The sequence below is a fragment of the Perna viridis genome, chromosome 1 (genome assembly GCF_037379345.1).
Source record: "Perna viridis isolate PV_CMFRI_1.1 ecotype Kerala chromosome 1, ASM3737934v1, whole genome shotgun sequence".
NCBI lineage: Eukaryota > Metazoa > Mollusca > Bivalvia > Mytilida > Mytilidae > Perna > Perna viridis.
In genome coordinates this window covers 40,570,711-40,596,347 of record NC_142445.1, presented here as the reverse complement: position 1 = coordinate 40,596,347, position 25,637 = coordinate 40,570,711, and the positions used below count along the sequence as shown (strand labels likewise).

The window sequence follows — 25,637 nt, the reverse complement described above, 5'->3', positions numbered from 1 at the left end:
ACATATATATTAGTTCCTGAAATTATTGACAGAACGAAACATCTTTATTAATAGTTTTTCTAAGATTCTGGCAAAATTAGTCAATATGAATCACATATGTAAAACATTTAGAATACATAAACTGGTAATGACAAATTTGAATTATAAAAGGTTTGCTCATTTCATATGCCCAATGTTTTCCCAATGTTTTATTAAGTTCTAAACAGCTTTCCAGAAAATGGAATACTAACATTTATGTAAGTGATATGTAACATTTCAGGCAGTGTGATCCACCTTTGTTTTACCTTTAGAATGTCACTTCAATTTTTTTTGGGTCAATCCTTAAATGGTTTCAGTCAAAACCTTTAAAATCAATCCCAAACAAATATGGAACCTTTTGATATAATTTCAAAGCAATCCATTCCTTTTCATTCAAGTTAATGTCCAGAAATCATCCCCTTTGTGGCTCCTTATTCTTACTTGGCTAAAATCACAACTCCATAAATCAATCCCAGTCTTCCTTTTGTGATATGACACCTTGTAGTAAAAGTTAGATGAGATCCATTCACTTTTCATCAAGTTATTATACAGACAAAAGGAAAATGCTTGTTTCAGGCCATTTTTTGGCTACAAAATCCAACAAAGTTCAAGCCTTAATTCCCAAAATCAATCTCAGTTTTCTTTGAATGGTATGGCACCTTGTAATACAATTTCAAAAAGATTCATTCACTAAATGTCAAGTTCTTGTCCAGATATAAGGAGGATGCATGTTTCTGGCCCCTTTGTTACTCCCTAATTTCTGAAAACTTCAAGTCTTTACCCCCAAAAAATTAACCCATGTCTGACAATTGTGGTATAGAACTTTGTGAAATAATATCTTTGACATTCATATGCTTCAAAGGAAATTTATAGTTATATTCTATGAAATGCTTGTTAAAGGTCTCTTTTTCTAAAACTGTTCAGCCATAACCACTATAACCCTCAAAATCAATACCATCCTTCCTTTTGTGGTTTGGAACCTTGTTACGAAATTTTTATAAAGTTCAACAATGAAAATATAATACCTAGATACTACACTTCCATGGTTCCACCATCTAATAATCAAGTTATCAAATGAAAACCAAGAGTCCATGGACGATGACAACATGGATGACAGGGCCACACCCATATACAGTCACAAAATTTTTTGGGGTGGTATAATAATGGTAGCATTTCCCATCTTGAAAAAAAAATAATATTGTTTAAAATCTTGCACTTCACATCAGACAAGTTCCTTTCAGTCCTAAGTTCATTTTGGACAGATTGATAGATATTCTTTTAATTGACAATATTCTATTGCTCACCTCAATAAATTTTCTAACAAATGTCACTGAATAACCTAAAAAACAAAAACAGTAAATCATATTCAAATATCAGTTACGTGACTCTGACAAAGGTCTGTGGACATGAGTTACAAAATTAACAACGATTACTTGAAATAACTGGTCGCATTTCTCATGATCTAGAAATGCCAAATCATCAATGGCAAAAACGATGATCTATTTTAGTTTTAATACGGCAAATCTTGTAGGATGGAATTAACGAGAGCTAAAGTTGAACCTCATTTCTGATTCACTGAAATGCCAACATATTATCACTTTATTTGTTTATGGAATAGTGGTTAGGGTTCTTTAGATTGATAAATGACAAAATGTGTATCAAAACTCAGGACCATAGGCAATTTATAGGGTGTTTTTTTTTTTTGGTATAGAACCCTCCCCTTTTCCCATTTTATTGGAAGATCCTGTATTCTTTATGTACTATTAGGTCACAAATTGATCAATATTACCCGAGTCCCCCTATTTCTTGAACCCCTTTTTTAAAAATATTTGAGGATACTCATATGAATTCAAAAAAAAAATTTACACAGTTTCTACATTATGCTACAAATTTATCCACTTAAAATACTTTATGTTAAAATGTTTAAACACAAGAGTTCAATGGCACCTGTTTATTTTGCATCGAACCATATAATATGCCTCACCTCCTGTAATGAGTCCCATAACTCTAAATTAGAAAAATTTGAACTCATAGAAAAAAGTGAGCTAATGTCTATGAAAAAAAACATTTTCTTCATAAATTTACTAAAGCTCACAAGTAATTTACAGTTGTGGTACAAAATGTGTAGTCATTGATTTACTGAAAGGATATCATAATATCTCAGACAAAGATAAGCTCACAAAAACGGATTACTGTCAACCTAATAAGTTTATGTGTACTAATTTTCAGTTTTTTTTCACGGTGGGCAGATATGCACAAAAGATAGAACCCATAATTTGTTTTTAATTCTACAAACTTTTTTTAGAAACAGCAAAAGTTGATAACTGCCAATTTGTTTTAAAAAAATTATTAACACCAAAAATTAATAAATTTATGGTAATCAGTTTGATTCTAGATTTTATGAGTTTATAAGAACAATAATGTATTTGAAAACCCTTTAACTTTTAATTAAGTTAAAATATAACCATTATATTATCAAACATATACCAGTACTAGGATTTTATTGTTGTAAAGCGGATAATTTTTGCAGGGTGCTTAATTTTAGCGGTCTGTCTAAAAATGCCAAAATAAATTCGGCTATATTTTTACCCTTAGCTTAGGTACTTTGTGCACCACTAAGCATCCACTAAAATAAGAAACACCAATACTTTTTGTATACCTTTTTGCCTAAAGATCTCCAAACTTTACATCTGCCAAAATAATTGTCACCCGCCCCAATGCAGAGCGGGGACATAGAAATGCTGGTGTTATGACATGCTTCCGACGGTCCGAAGCTTGTGGACGCAACTCCTCAGAAACGGCTGAACGGAATTTGACCGGGGACATAGAAATGCTGGTGTCTGTCCATGCGTCCGAAGCTTGTGGACGCAACTCCTCAGAAACAGCTGAACGGAATTTCACCGGGGACATAGAAATGCTGGTGTCTGTCCGTGCATCCGTCCGAAGCTTGTTGATGCAACTCCTCAGAAAGGACTGAACGGAATTTTACCAAATTTTGTTGGATTCTTTGTCACCATATGTCAATCTCCCTACTTCATCGCTATTTTGATTTGACAATTTTTATGGGAGTTATGGGACTTTGTTTATTTTTCACATTATTCGCAATAGGAATACCTTGTGGATGCAACTCCTCAAAAACCACTGAATGGAATTTGACCAAATTGTGTAGGATTGTTTGTTACCATATGTAGTTGACCATACTTAACTGCTATTTTGATTCGACAATTTTTATGAGAGTTATGGGACTTTGCTCATTTTTCACATTCTTTTTTTGCAGATTTTTTGTTGTTGTATGAAGAATTCTTAACCTAACTTAATTTGATTCATTAAGATACATTAACCTTGAATTGCCACATGGACTTATGAAAGCACATAAGTTTTGAATCTGCTATTTATACAAGTGTCAAACATTTGTAATTCAACTCTTTCTACGGCGGCGGGGGACATATGGCTACGCATAGCATTCTTGTGCCATATGGTAACTGTTGATGTTGTCAAATATCAACTTACCTTTTTCTAACAAATAATCTGCTAACCAACCACTAAAAACAGAGCTAAACATAGAGACAATCCAAGGAACAACATTAAATACCCAGCCCTGAAAAATATCAAGTTTTAAAATCAACAAAGAAAAATACGGAATCTAATGGGACATTAAATGATACCCCTTCATGTTGTTAATACTAAATAATAAACAACTGTGCAAAATTTCAAAACAATTCATTGATTCTTTCTTGATCAATCATCTGGAAACATGCATCAGTAAAAAAGGGGGAGGGTAAAGAGAGATAAATGACATTACTTGAAAAGTATTTTTTTGATTTAGCTGAAAATTAATTTTAACCTGTATTTTATAGTACTAAACAACTGTGCAGAGTTTCAAATCAACTGATCTGTTCTAAATTTATCATCTGGAAACTGCTGAAAGACAGACTGACAGACGGAAGGACAGGCAACCTCAAAATTTTTCTTAGGGTATCACATAATACCTAACCACTATGTTAAGCAAGTATAAAAATGATTTCTACACTTAGAACACTAACTTATCAATGTAATATTGAAGTGCAATATTGAAGAATTTTTTTAAAACTATAAATAAAAGTAAGAAAAGGTGATTAATTGGAAACAAAGCTACTTAACAATGGACAGCAATTGTGGCATCACAGAGAAAATTGCAAAATGCATGTATGTTTAGGAACAATATAGAAATATTTGTTTTTGTGCATATTGAAATACATATATTTATTTCCAAAATCATACAAAAACAAAACTAATCATTTTTAAAGTCATATGGAAAACATATAATTACTATATCAGCTTTTAAACTTTTTTTTTCATTAATTAATCCATTACCTCAACATATATTTTTCCTATTTGTTTCAATGAGGTCCTAAACATATGAAAAACAGATGTTTTAAGGTGCTTTCTAAAACCTATGACAAAGAGATGTTTTCAGGTGTTTTCCCAAACATATGGCAACAAATGTTGTCATTTATTCTATGCTTTATCAATGTGCTTCAGCATGTGTATAGACAATAAGCATCTCACAAAATGATACATAAAATCATCAAGCACTACCACAGAGAAACTATTATCAAACAAAATGCACTGTATTTATAAACTGACTATAATCATAGACCTTGTAAAAAACTGTAACAGTACATCTACAATTTATTTGAGCTGGTAAATTTTTTTCGTCTTTTGAAGCTTTGAAGTCAGCTATTTCTGTAAAATGTTATCTCTTAACAAAATAATGTCTGGTTTGATGTCAATAACAGAATGGCGTGACATGTGATATTCAGTCAAGACATTCAAAACTCATGTTACTCTATTAAGAGGCTGTCCCTACAAAATCAGGCAGGTCTTATGATATGACTGGCACAGGGTAAATTTTATTCCACTGATTTTTTTGTTCCAATGTAATGTATACATCAAATGTATATCAAATAGCATAAAGTTGGTTTTACATCAACAATGGATGGCTCAGAAAATGATTTTTAAGTTTCCTACCAAAACAACCAAATTTCGCCCAAATTAAAGAGTTATCTTCCTTTCTTCAATGTGAATTTCAATGATTCCAATGTAATTTAATTGTATTTAATCTTTGAAGTTAATCAAAAACTACCATTCGATTCCATTCCATTACATTGTGACCTAATAATGCATAGAGAAATGGTGTATTTGTGATGTGAAATGGATGGAAGTTTCTTGAAAACAAAATTTGTCATTTGCCACCCACTACCTGGTTTTTGTATGGAATCCCTCTTAGTTGGCAATGTCACAGTTAATTCCATATTATGACATTGTTTGACATTGCCAATATTTTTTAGTATAAAAAACCACAAACAGAATGAGAAAGAAATCATCAGAAAGTAAAAGCAATGAAAAAAGGCTCCCATTGCCAATTGACTGTAGGCAAAACATGCAAACATGATTGTTATTAAAAAAAAAAAACATTTGAAAAAAAAATTACCTTGGCATCTGGGAAATTTTCATGAAAATATGTTGGTAACCATGACAACAGGATATAAAATGCATTATTTTCACAGAAATGACCAACCATTAGAGACCTGTAAAGAAAGTAAGTACAAACATTACCACGCATCATTTTAAGGTCAACAAAAATAAATGATGCAAAGTGAAGTACATGTGCAGTATGTGCACTAATACTGTATATATAGACAATATCAGTGCACTAGTGACTTGACTTAAAACTGATATTCAGATGAGGTTTAGAAGCACAGGAAAATGCAAGGCTATGCCAAACATTTCCACCAGTTTGAGTCAAATTCTTATATCCAAGTTTTTGTCAAGATGTCATAACATCAGGACAGAAAAGTTAAATTCAGTCAGTGACCATATATCACTTGTAAATATAGGGTCAATGCATTTTGACTGCTCAAATAGAACAGTTGCAGTATAAATTAAAACTTATGTGTAACTTCTTTTTGAAAATTATGTTCAATGAATAATAAAGAGATGTTATTCTTTTTTAGTTACTGAAACCAAGAAGAGAATTTGATTTGTATGATATTTTTAATTGTATGAAATTTTACACCCTGGTCCCCCCCTTTTTTTTAAGCACTGTACTATTATTTACACCCTGCTGTGGTTTTTCTATACCTTTTATGATGTAATAACCAACTTGCAATAGTTGAACTCCCACTGTATAGAATCTAACAATCCCTGCTTTGTACAAATTTGTTGTAAATCAGGTTGAAACATTGTGGTGTGAAAAGGTGCAGGAGCAGACCCAAAAATTTCAACTCGGTTGTAATAACATTAAAATTGTTCAAAACATAGTAAAATATATAATTATTAGGAAAATGAATGTTTTTTTGTTTTGTTTTTTTGCCTCACATTTTATTCTGTCCTTAAACATATACACAAAGGTTGTATTTTAGACAGCACCCTTATTTTGTATACATGCACTGCTGGGAGGATACATCTTAGTCATAAATATACCTATGTAAATTGTGATGCAAATGATGTTATATTTGACAAATTAAGAAAATGCCGTATTTTGAATGAACCAAAGAAAACTTAACAATAAAAAAAAATCATGCAATCAAAGCATTTCAAGGTCTCAGTGCTTGCGGACTAAGTTTCATAATGAAAGATTCCTTACATAGAAGTTTATAAAATACCAATCAAAAATCAGTTACCAAGACTAGGAGGACAAAAAGACTGGAAATCTGTTTGCCATACAACTATCCAGATTGGTTGTCAAAGACATAAAAATATTACATCACATGAAATCATAATCAACTTTGATTCAGTACACAGTTAAGTTGATTTTGGACACATAAAATGTAGCACCAAAAATTACATAAATACTATAATGAATTAATGAATAACAAGAATGCTACCCACGTCGCCGTAGAAAGAGTTGAATTACAAATGTTTGACACTTGTATAAATAGCAGATTCAAAACTTAAGTGCTTTCATAAGTCCATGTGGCAAAACAAGGTTAATGTATCTTAATGAATCAAATTAAGTTAGGTTAAGAATTCTTCAAACAACAACAAAAAATCCGCAAAAAAAAGAACGTGAAAAATGAATAAAGTCCCATAACTCCCATAAAAATTGTCGAATCAAAATAACGGTTAAGTATGGTCAACTACATATGGTGACAAACAATCCTACAAAATTTGGTCAAATTCCTTTCAGCGGTTTCTGAGAAGTTGCGTCCACAAGCTTCGGACGCACGAACGGACACCAGGATTTCTATGTCCCCGCTCCGTGTTGCGGTGGGGGACAAAAATGAGAAGTTTATAAGCCCATACATAGCGTTAACTATCTGGTAATAAATTTACACCTTTCAAAGTACGTGTATGTCACAGTTTGAAGAACGGTTTTAAAGTACTATATAGCAGGTTATTTAAGCAGGTGCAAAATTTTGAAATTTTGAAGTGATTGGTTCTGGGCTTAAATCACCTACTTTTTAGGAATAGAGGTAACAAGTACTGTCTTTAAAACAGATAGCTGACACATTTTCTCACTTTGTTAATACCCAAATCTGATTCATATCTTATTTTGTGACATGTGTGATCACTGTACTATGTTTTGTATTTCTATTATTTTATTGCTTCAACAAGTTAACTATTTCCAATTATTAAGTATATGCAAGATAAGTAATTGAAAATATTCCAAACACCAATGCCCCCAATCAAACCTTAAATTATACGATTGTTATCACATTTGTCCAATGAAATGCGAGGTTGTAAACTACATCGGTTAGGTTGCCATGGTAAAGCATCATCGATGTCACATGATGTCCAAGCCAACTCAATACCGACTGCGTCAGGAAAAAAAAGTATACATGTATAAATTGCTATAAAATTTTTTAGTTGGGTTCCATACAACCAAGTTAGACTAGGATTGATTTTAGGGATGGTTAGATTGCCAGACTTGAATGAAATATTTTTTTAATATTTTATGTTTACTGGTGTTGATACATGTATTTATTCGGATCATGGCATAAAATATCTCAATTCATCTAAGCTTGAAGAAATTGCAATTTTTTCAAGAAACTTAATGATAGCTTGCACTGCATAATACATTCAGGAACAGGACTATATGAATTTGAGACTTCAAATCTTGGTTTTGAGAGCTGTAGATTTATCTTAAATTATGTTGTTAAATAATTTTATATAAAAGTTATAGAACATTTTTTTACTAAGTTTGATTTAAGCTTGAGTGTTCAATACATACAAAAATGCATTTAGTAATGGTTCAGCCCCAAAATTTAATGTACCAGTATTATTAAAATTATGAATGAAAACATTTCATTAAGGAATGTCCTAGATATTGACTTTAGCTGAACCTTAAGGAGGAGTTTGGCTTATGAGGTTTAACATGTAAAACCCTAAATTTGGATAATCTCCCTTTTGACATCATCCAATAGTATGCACATCTACATATAATACCAAACCTTCCTACAGAAGGAGTTGCATTTAAAAGGTTTTAACATGATCAACCCTTAATTTCAATAATCTCCCTAACACAGACAGACACACAGACAGAGGAAGTGATTCCCATATACCACCCCAAACTTTGTTTGTGGGTGTTTTAATAATTACTAACTGCATTAAAAACATAATTGTTCATCTTTCAAGGGCAATAACTCTAATCAGGAGTCAACCTAATAAGGGCATTACTACTTCCTGCTAAAAAAAGGAAGGTTGCCATTTATTTTTCTCTATCTCTCATTTGTTTTATGATGTAACTTGAAATGCCTGTGTTCTATTGATACACATGATGGCCATGTTAATTTCCTAATCAATATAATCAACACAATTTTTAAAGTAGAAACCAGAATAATGCTGTTGATCATATTTGCTTACACTCTTTGGACCGATTTAAGTTTATCAGGAGAAATTTTTTTTTAATGTTAACAAGAATGGTAACTACAAATGTCAATGAAAACAAAGTGATAGCATAAGCTCAGATCGACCTTTGGTCCACATGAGCCAAAAAGCTTTGACCAGGAACTTTATACGAGCCATTTTCTGTCTGATTATCATATTGAATGGTATTCAAATTACAGTAAATTAGTTTCTTAAAAGAGTAATCAAGGGAACCAAGGTTATAGCGGTAATCAAAAGAATGTAATCCATGGACAAAGACCAGACATGGAAAACAAACATTCACAACAAAGAACATAAAGTAACTAAAATCATACATACAATTAACAAAAGTAAATGAGCAACTCGGACTCCACTAAAAACTGGGAGCATGGACCAGGTGCACCGGTAGGGTAAGCGTCCTCTGCTTTTCTAGAAACACCCGCCAAGTTGCTCATAAAAAGTCAAGTCCTGGGTAGACAAACGAGGAAAGGAAAACTATGACCCGTTGAATACATCAGTTTTCATGGTGCTGATGGATACACCATAACGATCCACGAGTTCATGATGACGACCATAAAACTTCTGTAGTGATGACTTCAATCTTGTAGCAACATAACCCTGTTCCAGAAGCCTATTTGTTAGAGTTCTAGCACGATACAAAAAGTCTGCGTAGTTTCGGCAAGCTCAGGCATAACGTATGAGTTGTGATATGAACACTCCATACGCAGGAGCCGAATGGATGTTGCCACAGCTGAAAGGAAAGTTAACAATTCTGAATGAAAAGTCATCACGTTTGTCGTAAAGTTTGGTCAATAGTTTTCCTTTACCATCAATTTCTAAGTGTAGGTCAAGATATGAGGCTGACTTCACAGTGTCTGTATTATCCTTTATCTCAAGTTCTTTTGGGTAGATGCGATGTATCAAATCCCCGAAATTAGGATTGTTTAAAGATAATACGTCATCTATATAGCGGAAACTGAGATTGAAGGATCTAGCCAAACGATATTCTTTCTTTCTGATCAGATCAGCTATAAAGTCAGCCTCATAAGAATGAAGGAATAGGTCAGCAAATAAAGGAGCACAATTTGTTCCCATTGGAATGCCGACCGTTTGTTGAAAAACACGTCCACCACACTGGACAAATATGTTGTCGATTAAAAATTCCAGCATTTTGTACACATCTTCCTCTCTATATTTGGAATTATTTCTTACAAAGTATGAGGAATCTCTACCAAGAACTATATATTTGTATCTAGGTGTACCCTCTTTTTTGGAAAAACAACGATGTATAATGTTTTTAAGTCGGGATTTTAACTGAGTATGGGGAATAGAAGTATACAGTGTTGAAAAATCATAGGTTTTAATGCTATTATATTCAGATAATAGTCTTGAACTGATTGTCTCCAAAAGATCTTTCGAATTTTCAGGATCCATATTGAATTAATACCACTACGGGAGTAACAAGTGTTGTGGTAGGAATGCAGACCCTCTTTGACAGTTGTGAGTATAGAAGTTAAAAGTTTTGAAAGAGGTTTGGTGGTACATTTTGCAGATCCAGCTATGAAACGTTGTTTGTATGGATTCTTGTGAAGTTTAGGAATCCAGTACATAGACGGTAAATCACAATCATCGTCCTTGGTAGAGAGACCAAAAGACGTTAGCACAGATTTATGGTTTTCCATAATCTCTTCTTTGGAGAGAGTGGTAGCAGTGAAAATTTATTCTTTTCCAGGAGGCCTGCCTACGAGGTTGTTTAAGAGTAATCAAGGGAACCAAGGTTATAGCGGTAATCAAAAGAATGTAATCCAGTGACTAAGACCAGATATAGAAAACAGACATACACAACTAAGAACATAAAGTAACTTAAATCATACATACAAAGTAACAAAAGCAAATGAGCAACTAGGACTCCACTAAAAACTGGGAGCATGGACCAGGTGTACCGGTAGGGTAAGAGTCCTCTACTTTTCTAGAAAAACCCGCCGAGTTGCTCATAAAAAGTCAAGTCCTGGGTAGATGAAAGAGGACAGGAAAACTATGACACATTGAACAAATCAGTTTTCATGGCGCAGACTTAACAATCTAGTCAAAATTGCTGTAAATCAGTTCCTCAACATTATTCCTTTCTGTGAGGCATACCAACAAGGTTGTTAAACGACTTTGTCAAAACTACTGTAAATTAGTTTCATGAATTTATTACTAAATGCACTAGATCTTCACTTTGGCTATCAATTCATTATTAACATGTAATCCTTTATTCATCACTTTTGACTAAGTAAACAAGTTATAATGAATAACACTTCTGTTTAACTTAACCTTTACAATTACAGTAGATTCCTGTTTATTACAGAGCCTGTTTCTGTGAGAAAATAATGCAATCAAATGAAATTATCTTTTAAAGGAAATACACAGTATATCGATTTTTTAAATGTTTAAGTGGGATACATATTCTTTCTTTATGTCCAAATTAGATTCCTGCATTAGTGGTTGGTCAATGAGTGTCATCCTGGTTTTTTTGTCTATCTCCTTCTCTAAAACTGGGCATAGTATAAACAGCATTAAATAGAAAGCGGACATGTCTGAGAAAACACATAACAACTTAAATAAGAAACAAAATGATTTAACGATATTTTTTGTGATAAAAAAAAAATACTGGTCCCAAGGGCCTGTGATTTAATACTGGAATAAGGGAAGTATGCAGATATCAACAATACACCAATAATAAACTCAATGCTTTTGTTTAAGAAACAAAACTAACACAAAAAAAATACACTTTTTTTTGTTGAGCTTTATAAGCCTCAGGAATCCATATTTTTTCAGTCACCAGAATATCGACTTTTATCCTTGCAGCCTAATTATCTTTTTAGTTTAAATCAATAACATATATCATCAAAGTGAACTGGAGGTTTTTGATTCTAATAAAAACTGTAACATGATGTTACAGCACTTTGCTGGTAGCAAGATAACAAAGTACTGAGGTCGATAGCACAGCGCTCAAACTTGATAGTGCTGTAAAGGGCAGTGCTTTAAGGGCCTGGGAAGAACACTGATGTAAATAAATCTGTACATACATTTGTGTTTCCCATATTATTTAGAACTATTTTTTTTTTCAAAATTGTAAAAACTGAATGTCAATCTTTACAACCAATTTCTGAAGTATCAAGTGTAATCAATAGTTAAACAGTATCCAACTTCACTCACATTTACAAGTATTGTTTCAGTTCGGCTTTTTCCCAAATTTTTAGACCTGTCCAAAAGTTAATTTGCATTTACCTTCAAAAACTATTTTAATTAAGTATTTATCCTACACTGTAATTTTACTCAAATAAAATCAATTTTAGCTTATGAACATAAGATTTAGCAACAAAACTTGACACTTTTGGAATTTTCCTGCCAATTTTACTTGATTAAGATCACTCCTCTTCACTTCCTGTTTATTAACAATAAAATATCAATGATGGTATTACAATTAAATGGATCATTCCTAACATATTTATTATTTCTTGAGACATCACTGCGAGAACTGTATTCAATAAATGCTATTTGATAACTAAACATTTTCAAGGCCAAAAAGGGGTCCCTCAAATAATCATCTGATTTTGATTTACTTTGCAGAAATAATAAAATATCATTGAGCTGAACACTTGCTAGAAAGAAATTCACTGGTTATAAAAGGTATATTGAATGATATAAAAGTAAAAGGGATTACATTTGGACTACATTTTTGTGTAGGGTATTTCCAGACAAAAACGGTGACATAAGGTATTTTGATCCAAAAGGATCAAAAACCCCAAAATGGAGTACAAAACTATGTTCCTGATAACAAATAAATAAACAACCTACCGAAAGAGATGATATCAGGTCCACAGAAATATTTTTTCAATGGCTAATTGTATATAACACATTTTAAACAATGGTTTGATATTCCTGGTGTCATCTTAGAGCTTGACAAATATTTGTGACAATAAGCTGGGACCACAAACAATTTTTTTTTTAATTTTGAAGATTCCATTAAAAATTCTGGTATGGTTTGCCATACCAATCAAAAGGAGCAAGACAGATTATAAACCCTACCAACAATGCCAATGCCAATGCTTTCAGACTACAATGATTTGACATTTTAGTGGTGAAAAGGTAAAAAAATTGTTAGTGTATACTGTGTTCAGCCTAATGATTTGTTTGATGTAAGTTAGGTTTTGGCTTTAAGAGGGTGTTCAAGCAAAAACCAGGCAGTGGGCGGCACATGACGAACTTAGTTTAGAAATAAATTTGTCCATTTCATATCACAAATTCATCCTTTTATAAAGTTGAATGTTGGTTTTTGATTAACAGCAATGGTTAAAGAGGAATAAATTTCATAGAAAGCAATGAAAAAGGAAAATATCTCTTTAATTTTATGCAAAATTTAGTTGCTTTGGTAGGGAACTTCAATATCATTTTCTGAGCCATCAATTGTTGATTTTAAACAAACTTTATACTATTAAGCATACAAATTTTATAAACATTACATTGGAACAAATAATTCAGTGGAATAAAATTTACAATGTGCCACACACACCAAAGGAAATGCCTGATTTCTGCATGGACAGTCTCTTAATACAAAGGTTCAGAAAGCAATAAATCTCTGATATAAAAGGAAATTAGACACAAAAGGTTTATGCATGTCTTCAGTAAATTTCATGGTATGGGATAATAACAATACTATTTTAAAGTAGAATAGGAAATCCTACATAGATTTTAGATACACTTACCAAAAGGCTGGCTTTACAAACAGTGTTAACCACGGCACTTTTTCTCTTTCTATTTTTATATGTTTTTCTTCTACATTGTCCGCTAATATAAACGGTAAGTATTTTTTCCGATGTTTTGCTATTAAAAAATATCTAAGTCCCAGCATCCATAAAACACTACAAACACCTGAAAAATGTATAAAAAAAGAATTGTTAATAACAACACTAACTATCTATGTTACTGTCCAACTAAGAATAATGCATGGAATGACAGGCTAGGTATAACCCTACACAAGTAAGGCATACTTTTCAATGGGAAAGTCCCACAAAACAGAAGTTTCATATCAAACAGAACTAAAATACTTATAATGTATGATGCCTCTTCTATATAAAGCCACATAGCAAATTTGAAATCAATCAATCAATCTATTAGAAATGACATCATTGTGACAAAATTTAAATGGACAGACAAATCATCCCCAGGGTAGGAAACTCACTCAAATTCTAGCCAGTCCTGAATACAATTTTTTCAATATATTTACTACATGGCTAAATAAATTTTTGCTACAATTAGCCAGTCCTGCCAAAAAAATAGCCAGTCTCAGGCTGGCAGGCAAGCTACTATTTCTAACTCTGTCATTCCCACAAGTTTTCTAAAGTTATGCTGATGAAAAATTAACAAACTAAATTACAGATTAACAGGAAAGTAACAAGGGGAAAACACAGTAAAACTAATCATAGAAGTTACAAACAAAATTGCATATTCCCATTGACATTTTTTTGATAAAAATATTTGAAAGATACACAAATGTACACCAATAAAATATAATGCCCCTGTTTAGTGTTCAAAGTCCCATAACTCAAGAGCAAAATAATATAAATTAAAGCATCCTTTTATCAAATGTATATTTGAAAAATAATAAATTCCTTTAAAGTATTGTCCAGTTAGCAATATAAACAGTCAACTATAATATTTAAAGTGACATTTGTAAAAAGATTAAATGAAGGGATTAAATCATTAACACTAGTTTCAGGCCTACTATTTTGCCAAAGTTTCAACTAACTATTTAAAATTTTCTATTTGCCCATTTTTAAGCCAAATTATATATTAACACTAATATACGAAAATACAAGCTGTTGTGTCATAATTTAGTCACAAGGAGGGCACAAAACTGTGCTTGTATACAGTTTTCAGAGAATTTTCACAAAAATGAGAGGATAAAGGGTAGGTTTCAATCCAAAAATATAGAGCGCAAGTTATGAACAACAAAATCATCCATCAGGAGTTTTGGTGGTACAGAAGGCTGTTTTTGTATAAATAACCAGGAGTTCAACAAATGCACTCTATATTTTCTAAATAAATACATGTTTGTCTCATGAAATAAACTACTGTAAACCAAGAAATTTTTGCCTGATATAAATTTTCGCGGTTTTCGCGAGCCTGTGAAAATTGCGAAAGTTTATATCCATGAACAAGTCGGGGAAATTGGATTGATCAGGTTGGGTGTTTTTTGTACAATTTTTCCATCAAATTTTCCGGTTGATCAAATACAGTTATCTTTCTTTGATTTTAATTTTTGTCTTAATACCTGAAAAAATACATAAGATAGGTATATAAAATATTTCTTTTTAATTCACAATAAAATAATGTTTTGTAGCATTAAAATCATTCATCCATAAATATTGATAGGCAGTTGACAAGACAAAGTCAGTAACTATGCAATAAATGGTGGTTTCCTGTCATATAGGAGGGATATCCATAGGAAAACATGACAAGACAATGAAAGATAACTCATTTTTATTTATATTTTATTTTACAAGATAGTCATAGATCCGTGATTATTAATTTTCAGTGATGTCAATATTGCGAAAATTAGTATCCACGAATCAGTCCATTGACTAAAATTCACGAAAGTTTACTAACGCAAATATTAGTTGGTTTACAGTATTTTAAAACATATCGGCGTAATTTTTTAATTTTGCGTTATTTTCATCTACATTTGTAGAGCAATACATGCATTACCTGCAATGAAAATTTGATTTTAATGATGGCACATATTCAACAAGTAAATTATGCAATTTTCGAACTTTTTGAAACACTTTAGTTTTTGGGGCTGATTTTGACATTTTCTGAACATACTCCTTTGGTTACACTGGTTTTAATTGAATGTAAAAATAAAATGCTGCATTGTAACATCCAACTATTACATTCTTTATCAAAAGACATAAAAATGTCTAGTCATATTGTTACCAGAAATACACCACCTACCTATAAAATAAAATACACTTTGCCAGCCATATCTCTCCATAAGCAGTGATCCTATACTTCCACTAAGTAGTGTTCTGAAAAAAAAAATAAAGAAAACTTCCACTGACATGCTGTTATCCAAGGGTATTTCTTTTCTTTTTTTTTTTAATAAGCATGAAGAAAAAGTTTATGCATCACAATCTCTTCTAAAACTTTGTCACTTTCTTATACACACTGTTTGTCAAAGTAAAGCCTAGTGAATTAAAACATAAAGTCATAAGTTTGATTTCTTTAATTTGAAAGAAAAAGTAATCGTCCTTTTTATCTTTTTCGTAATATATTAAGCATGTTACATATTGCATAATGTCAATTTTTATCCATCTAATATAACATATACTAGCTGTAATAAGTCAATGAAATATCATTACATTCTTCACATAACTTTTGTCTTCATTGTTGATTCATGGTACACTATCAACGAATAATTCATTGTATGAAAAGTTTATTTTTAAATTTGACAATAAAATTGGGAACACATTGAGTCAAGAGTTAAGAGGGTGTCCAAACAAAAACCAGGCAGACCCTATGATATGATTGGCATATGGTAAATTATATCCCACTGATTTTTTTTTGCTTTAATGTAATGTTTAAATTATATGTTTGTCAAATAGTAAACAGACATTTTTCAAATCGTCAATGGAAATGATATTGAAGTTCCCTAAGAAAACAACCAAATTTTGCACAAAATGAAAGAGTTATCTCCCTTTTCAATAAATTTCAAAGCCTTTTATGTAATCAATTTCTCTTTAACTATTGAAGTAAATCGAAAACCAACATTCAACTATAAGAAAGGATGCTTTTGCAATATGAAATGGATGAAAATTTTTGGAAAAACAAAATTTGTCATGTGCCACCCACTGCCTGGTTTCTGCATGGACACCCTCTTAATGACCACAGAAAGTAAAAGAACCAGACTCTAGGTGTAAAATGTCTCTAAGACTGACCAAGCATGCTAAAAGAAAAAAAGAAAAAATACAGGAACTATTCTAACATGTCTAAGGTGGCAGAAGTCCATAAGCATCTTAGCTAAAGAAATGTAATTAGAAAATAAACTAAAGAAAATCATCAGGCATACATGATCATTTTCGCACAAAATAAGTGCAAAAGTAAATATCCCTATGGTAACCAGTCCTTTGTTATTCCATATCAATTATCAACAAAAAATTTTGTTTTGACTTCTCATGTTTGTAAAATGTGAATAATTATTTTTCATAGAAAATATCAATAAAACCAAATTTCTACACCTGAAATATGATCAAAAGGTAAAAAACTATGAGCCACTATTTCAGTAATAAGTGTCAGTATCTGTAAGAATCAGGCAGTTGGTGAAAAACAGTATAAAAAAACACCATTTTGATAGTATAATTTGACTATTTTCACAATCAGAATCAAGGAAACCTGACAATATTTTCCATATCATGCTGGACCATTGAGTTATGATTTCATTGAAATGAACTGAAAATGAACATTTCAAAGGAAGATAACTCTGTCAAAAACCTCATTTTTCTAACAGTCTATTGAAAAATTTCTGAACAAAGCCAGTGATGTAGAAATCAAATAATAGTGTTTTTAAATAGAGAACGTATCCTTGAGTGATATTACATTGTCAAATCGGTGGGGTTTTGACATGCATGTTGCTAATTTTTCCAATTTTGCCTGATTCTTACAAACACTTACACTTACAGCTTATGCTCAGCTTAAAATATAGGTAATTAGTCTTTTACTTTTCCTCATGAAAAAAACAAGACGAATTTTAAACTTTTCTTATGTTAGTTGTACTAAAATTGTAGCCATCACCTCCAGCTAAAAGGAAAATGCATAAAACATTTTTAAAAAAGTCAAAATACATTATACACATTAAAAGAAATTCTTTATATCTGGTAAGTCTAAATTGTACCTTTATCCCATTTCAATCAACACATTTTAGCCTAATATTGTCACAAGGCTGAAAAGCTTCAATTAAAATTGAACTACATATATTACCCTAGATGGGATCCAGAACAGATAAAGCTGTAAGTTAATGATCGATCTTGCTCAGAAACTTTTCTTGAAATGATGGAACTTACACTGGGATAATGGAAACCTGTGAAGTTAGAAGGAAACTAGCATAAACACAGCTAAAGATTGACATGTTATTAATAATTGTACATGGGAGCTTACACACTCGGCAAACATGTACATGTATATTGATTAATATGTAAACTTGATTTTCAGATACTTCACAAGCTATTAAGCAAATATGCAGCTTGGGATAAATATACATCAATATTAATATCAAAATGATCTCCCCTGTGTGTTAAAGAGTTGTCTTTCCTTTACAACAGGCATCTAAGCATCTACATGAGTAAGAGCAAACACATTTTCATTTTTACTACTTTATCAACATCTACATACAGCTGCAAGTACAGTTAGCTGTAATCTCGAAGTTTTGCACCTGAGTTTTTGCACTTAAGAACTTCTGCGTCTAAGAACCAGGCAAAATGTGTATTAGGTGTGGCATATGAAGGGAAAAACACAGAGATTTTGTTGCATAAACAAGTATTTATATCTGATAACCTCCAGAAATAACCATCAAAGTGTTTGTAAAATTTGCCTTTTAAGATATTAATTGGTCAAATTTAGTTGAAATGCACTATTGAAAAATGGTGGGTTAAAGAGTTGGGAACAAATTTCCCGCACTCTTTCTTTATATACTCAGTCAAAAAATATCTACGCTATAAATGCTTCAAAATTAATTCAAACAGCTTTTCAGTTGTTTTCTAGATGTATTGAATATAATTGAGGCAAAAAAAGGAAATTGAGAATTATGATGTGCCACCCAATGCCTGATTCTTACACAGAATGGTACTTAAAAACTAAAAATGATGTACCCTTGCTTACTCATTGTGAAAATTATACCTGCTTAAAGAGAGACAATTCTTGCAAATATGATGTGATAAAATTTGGTAAAAATTTGTGTTTTATATGATACATGTAAATGAACATGTATAAAACTAACATGACAATTTCTATAAGAGGGAATTTGGTTTTAAAAAATGGCAAATTCAATGAAATGCACTCATACTACAGTTTTCACATTTTGAAAAAAAAATGTAAAGGAGAAATAATAAATGTTTTTATACAATGTAACACCACTATTCAATTTTCTGTAACTCCAAAAGCTCAGAAACTTACCGCTACAGAGTTTTCTATCATACTTGAATATTTGCGAATATGCAGTAACATTACACTTGCCTATGGTATTGAGAAAATTTCAGAATATACCAGAAGGCCTTCAGCAATAATTGTTCTGTTTTGAAATTAGAAAAAAATACTCATCTAGAAAAGTATATGAAAATAAAATTTCTTAAAACATATTTGATTAAATTTGAATAAGAACACATGACTTATTTATGGGTGACCCTCTTTTACAGTATCACGTGAAATTTTATTCATACCTAAGATTTGGACTGAATTTGCCATATTTTTTTCACCAAATCCAGAAACATGTTGAGTAGGAGAGCAGCTGTACATTATCTACAGGTATACATACTTAAGTATCAGTCTTTATAAAAATCAGGCAGATAGTGATTCATTCAGGTCAAAAACCCACCAAATTCACTTATATTTCTATTTCAGAAACAGTTATAGACCACAAAACCAGTCTTTGACATTCAGTTGTTGCTCTTTGGAAATAAAAATAATGTAGATTGTGAATGGAATTGTCACTTTGTAAGAGTTATCCTTCTTGATTAAGTTTGATTTTGTAGATTCTCGTAGAAAATGAATGTATGGATTTCTTAAATATACAGATCTAATTACAGAAAAGACTAATGAAAGATAAAAATACAGTAAATGAAGACCAAAAAATCATGGTTTGCTTAGTGGTTTTTCTACAATAAAATGATCATAGACATTGCCTGTATTTTATATGAACTAGTACTCAAAAGCTCATCCCACACTAAAAGGAGAACCCATCATTGGCATAAATAAACTGAAACTTAACAAACAGCTATAGATTTCATATTGACTTCCAAGATGAAGATGACACAAATAAAGAACTTTCAAAGCAGTTTTAACTAAAAAAGGTCCATACATCCTAGTTTGACATGAAGGAATCTAAACTTTGGATGCAAAATAATTGAAAAACTCCATAAAACAGAGTTTTTGTAAGTTACATTTGTAGATAAGAGGGTCACCAAGGATTAAATTTCAACACATGACAAATCAAAAGTATTAATCAATCATTATTTTATACAGCTTCTTCTGGATGCCATATAACAACTCCTTTTGCTGTAAAACCTAATTTGAAGCCCTCAAATTAATACCAAAGATACAGCCTAGCAACCCAATTTATACCCAAAATACTGTCCAGCTGCTATAATTGGTGTATATAAAGACTTGTGCTCAGTCTCAATAAACTGTCCAATGAGACTTGTTACTGAAGGCATGTAAAATCCTGTTTATACAAAAAAAAAATATTATCATCAGTCTCATTGTCAGTGTTCAAAGGTCAGTTCCAGTGTTAGGAAATTTAAAGATTACACTAGCTTCTTCGTGTACTTTAACACTTTCAAGCAGGAGTAAAAAGGTATTTTTAAAGTTTAAACTTGTACACAGATTGTAAATATGTATGTTTTTCTCATTTAATATTTACTGTATACTTATTTTCATATTTTGTGTTGTCAATTCTTATTAAGCAGCTACATGTATTCAATTTTGTGATTACTTTGTATTTCACAATAAAGGCACTTAAATTCTTTTCACATTTTTTTCCTTCCTCCCAAAAATAAACATTTTAAAGTAATATAAGACATGTTATGCACTTATTATATGTATAATCAATAGAAATACTCTAAAAATCTATGAAAATTGCTACATTTTAACAATAATTCAGAAAAAATAGTTTGTTGTTCACATATTTTCTTTTTAGTTGTTGGTTTTTTTCACACACATAATCTTAGTACCAAATGCATGTACATGTAATACACTCATTTATGTACATGTACATGTATTATGATACACACACACTACAGCACTGCAAATAACAAGTGTGACAGGGGAAAGCACTCTTGTAGAACAATTCAACAAGTTATCTACCTTGGAACATCCCAAGGAAAACTCTTGATAGCACCAATATATGAAGTGTGACATATTTATCTGTTGACAAGTAGGCAAACTGTGGGGTCCAGAATGTCAATAGGGACCAGAAACATGCTGCTATAGGGACTACAACATCTCCTCCAACTCTGTCACTCAAGTAACCTCCTAAAAACTGGGTCATAGTATATCCCCAAAAGAAGCTACCAAGAATGGAACCCTGAAAAACACAGAATATATACATGTACATGAATGTAACTAACACAGTCTTTCCGAAGGTTCATCGGACCATCAGATATCAGCGGTAAAAGTGTGATAGGACCAGTAAAAAAATCTGGAACACCAGACTGGAAGTCCGGAAAATTTCCTATATTAGTCATTCTTGATTCAGGTCAAAATGGATGGTAAAACTTGGTTTGGTCCTGAAAATAGTATGTCACCACAGGACCGAATGTCCTGAAAAAAAAAACTGAACCTTTGGAAAGACTGCTAACAGAAACGTGTCTAATTTATTAATAGAACAATGATATGTACTCAAACGAACCATACGTATTTGTAGCAGGATCTCAGAATGACTCCGATTTAATTAATAACACAATGTACAAGTAATCAAATAACATTGACTACCTCTTCATTCTATCTGATTCAATGATTAACATTGAATGTGCCATTATGATATATGGGGAACTTAGTCATTTATCAATGTTTTGCAAACTGTGTAGAATTACAGTTATGTTTGTCTCATTATAATTATAGCTACATGTAATTCCAAAACTTACAGATTGAGTTTTGTCCCAATCAAATTCTTTGGCCATGACTGCAACACAGAGTGGAGTAACTGTTCTGCATGAGTACAGAGCTGTACATCCAAGAAACAGACCAAATGCCCACTTCTTCCTGTCTGACCTAAATGAATTAACATACATATATAATGGAAATCATCTACAAAAACATAAAATGTCATCTTATATACATGTACAGTACATGTATTGTACAGTGCAATGATCAGGATTCAAATTCTGAGAAATAAGTCATTTTTTCTAATTTAAAGAATTTCAGTACTTCTTACATCTAAGAATCAGGCAAAATGTGTATAAGGTGTGGCATAAGAAGTAAAAATACATAGAGATTTTACTGCATTATCCAAGTATTTATATCTCATAACCTCCATAAATAACTATCAAAGTGTTTGTAAAATTTGCTTTTTTAAGATATTGATAGACCAAATTTAATTGAAATGTGCCACGGAAAAATGGCAGGAAAATTTTCCCACACTTTTCCTTTTATCAACAGTCAAAAAATATCTACATGGATGTCACAATGATGCTTCAGGACAAATTAAAATAGCTTTTCAGTTGTTTTCTAGATGTATTGAATATATTTGAGGCAACAAAGACCAAACTGAGGTATATAAAGTGCCACCCATTGCTTGATTCTTACAAAAAATGACACTTCAGGTGGTAGACCTTGGGTAAGGGACATGACTCTTGAAATCAGTAATATGTTTGTATCATATCCACTTTCACTAAAGCCTATCAAGTGTTCATTTGATACAGAATATAATCAATCCAAGATACTTTGATGCTTACAAGAGATTGATGTTGAATACTTTACACAAACATTGAAAATGATTTTTAAGAGTTACATGTATGTCCCTTACGCTAGGTCTACCTCCTTAAATGAGCCATACATGTACTAAAACCTAAAGTTCCTTTTTTAGCTACATGTTGAATGAGACTGTAACACATTCATATTTTTGAGTAACATTGTACTTATTTTTTGTAGATTCTGTTAATTAAATGAACATATCTGCATGTGTTAATTTTTGCTGTAATAATAATTAGTAATTACTAAATTACTGCACTATTTACTAAATTACTTATACTTATCTAATCAATTTTTGAGTACTACAATGTATGCTCATTTAAGCACCACAGAATGAGTACACTGCAAAATTTAATAAGTAATGACCTCCTCCTATATCAATCATTGAAAGTAATACAATGTAAGAACATGTACATGTATAGATATAACTTCCTGGAATGGTGTAGTAGAAGATCTCATAATCTGTTAAGGGATTCAGTGTCTAAAGAGACTTTCCAGTCAGAGAATGGTTTCAAACATTATGTACATTGAACCTCTAAAGGGATTAAGTCATAAAAAATAATATGTCTAAGGTTACATTCTACACAATAATAGGGTCAGTTGGTCAACATTTTTATTTTATTTAATTTTTTTTGGGGCACAGATTTAACCTTTACTACAACTAAATCATTAGTCTTGGAGTAAAACTTTGCAGCCTCCTTCCCTGTGGTACTGTTCCTATACATCCATGTTTATTACAAGACTATCAGGAACCATCCTAATAAAAGACATGCTGTCCATGACATTTACAGAATTTAAACAAGGTCGACATGGCCTTTGACATGCTAACATTTTGTGTATGACTTTTATAGGTAGAACGGTACTATTTCTCTCTATTTTAGGTAGGCCTAATGTGTACTCTACTAAAGTAAATACTTCTGGGCACTGTGATTGGACAAACTGTGCTGATATCCAAAATGTTTGATTACCTCCAGACTCAACACAATTATACTTTTTTAAAACAAAAATGCATTATATTTTTTTAAGACCCTTCTGTATATTGTATATTTCCAACTTATAAAACTTATTACGCATGACCCATGCGAGATTTGGTCGTATGCAAATGAGATTCCGTCATGCACAAACACCGCCTACTTTGTGTATCTAAATAAGTGTGTGTACTGGAACAACATATTATGAAAACACCTGGTTGGATCCAATTCTTACATCCACATAAAGAAAAATGAATCCCGAATCAAACTACAGGTATGTATCACCTAAACAATTTCAACCTGAAAGTCGTTAGAAGTGTGTGAAGGGTGATACTCCGCAGTACCACTGCATCTCCAACTTTTTGTATGGCACATCATTCTGACCCCAACCTGACATCAATATCCAAATAAAAAAGAGGAGGGTTGCAGGGTCAGAGGAAATTCAGACGTTCTGACCCCAACCCGACATATCATTATCCAAATAAAAAAGAGGAGAGTTGCAGGATCAGAGGAAAATCAGGTGAACAACATAAACAGACCAAACATAAACTCAGTATACATGTAGTTTCAAACTAGCATATGGCCATTCTGGGTAAATTACAATGCCTAATAGAACTGATTGATGAATGCCTTCAGTCACAGGACTCAGAATTAGCAATGCCAAATGTTCTTAAATACTAATCTCAATGCATGCGGTCATAAGAGTACCAGGACAAAATTACTTTCAGTTGTTACAAGTACCCTGTGTGGATTAGAGCACCTAATAATTATTTGTGGCATAGGTCCAGACATACATGTAAGCTGAGGAATGAGGACGTTATTATTGGAACATGCAAAAAATTTTAAAAAGGTATTGAAATGTAATATTTCCATTGGACTAGTGCATCCTTTCGATCATCACAAACAAAATATATCTTCATTAATCGATAGATGCTTGAACTGATAAAACATAGAGACACGACTTGACACTGACAGTTGATTGACAGAAATTATGAAACTATGAAGAATGGTTAGCTTCATTGTGAAACTAATGATTCGGGTATACGCTACCTGGACCAAAATTTTCCTTCAATCGGTCTCCCATCGTTTTTCTTTTCCATGAGCATTGTTTTATTCTGTAGTCACGTCATCATTAATTGTTTTCCAATAGGGGTAGTATATAGTATAGGGGAGAGAAACTCATTACAAACGGTGTGAAAGATTTTTGGGTATTTAGTTATACCATTTCTTAACCGACCTTCTTATTTCAGTTCACTCTGACTTAAGTACTTTATCATGGTAGTATAGACAAAATTCGCCATTCTAACAGCCCGTAACGGATACTAATTATAAATATAGATTTCATGCTACTTTACATGAATTAGGATTTTAATCAATACATAAATATGACAAATGTTTCTACATGATGATATTCTCATATATTAAAAGGTGTTATTTTGGAATATAATAGAACATATTTTATTGTCAATTTGACGCCCATTACTGAACAGAATTCAAAACATATATCAAAGCAAACAGAAAACATTAAATATGGCATTTTGTTTTAAAACAATATAATTGAATAGTTAAATATGTTTTAAGCACACTTATCCCGCTATATAAGTCTTATACATTATGTAGAATTAACTACTTGGTGTCTTCAAATAGGATATTTAGCCTCTTATCATATTTTCTTGATAGTGTATTCGTCATCATGGTGCATCAACCAAACCTATATTTCATGCCGAGCCGTTCAAATATTTGATTGTTTTTTATTAACTTCGCAAAGTGGTTTTATTCTTTCAGTTGTTACAGTCTGGTATTGAATTAAGAGTTGGATGTTTATATGCGTATACTAAATGAATGGACTGTATTTGGATGCAGGGTCTCTCCTATGCCCCTGCATCACAATACATTTCATTCATTTATGTTGCGCATATAAAAATCCATTTAATTTTGATTCAGTTTTTTTTTTTAATTTAATAATTTGATCATGTAACTTTTACACTAATTTTGCAACTGGTTTTCCCCAATAAAACATGGACTTTATATTCCTAATGGTAAGTATTATATAGTCTATAATAAAGCTATATCCAA

General features: G+C 31.8%; 1 protein-coding gene across 2 annotated transcripts in view; it reads right to left on the bottom strand.

Moving 5' to 3' along the window:
- Positions 1 to 24,733, bottom strand: part of LOC148628763 (voltage-gated purine nucleotide uniporter SLC17A9-like) — a 29,990-nt gene extending 5,257 nt beyond the window's left edge. The window contains exons 1-9 of one of the 2 annotated variants that reach the window (XM_088593944.1): positions 24,612 to 24,733; positions 21,765 to 21,891; positions 20,986 to 21,205; positions 20,245 to 20,344; positions 15,868 to 15,941; positions 13,620 to 13,785; positions 5,492 to 5,588; positions 3,529 to 3,616; positions 1,323 to 1,357 (exon numbers count right to left, since the gene is read on the bottom strand). In XM_088593944.1, the coding sequence (XP_088450070.1) occupies positions 1,323 to 1,357; positions 3,529 to 3,616; positions 5,492 to 5,588; positions 13,620 to 13,785; positions 15,868 to 15,941; positions 20,245 to 20,344; positions 20,986 to 21,205; positions 21,765 to 21,891; positions 24,612 to 24,667 (963 nt within the window). In that variant the 5' untranslated portion in view covers positions 24,668 to 24,733. Of the gene's footprint in view, positions 1 to 1,322; positions 1,358 to 3,528; positions 3,617 to 5,491; positions 5,589 to 13,619; positions 13,786 to 15,867; positions 15,942 to 17,889; positions 17,990 to 20,244; positions 20,345 to 20,985; positions 21,206 to 21,764; positions 21,892 to 24,611 lie in introns of both variants that reach the window. The other variant, XM_088593936.1, reaches the window with a different exon arrangement.
- Positions 24,734 to 25,637: the final 904 nt, after the last annotated feature.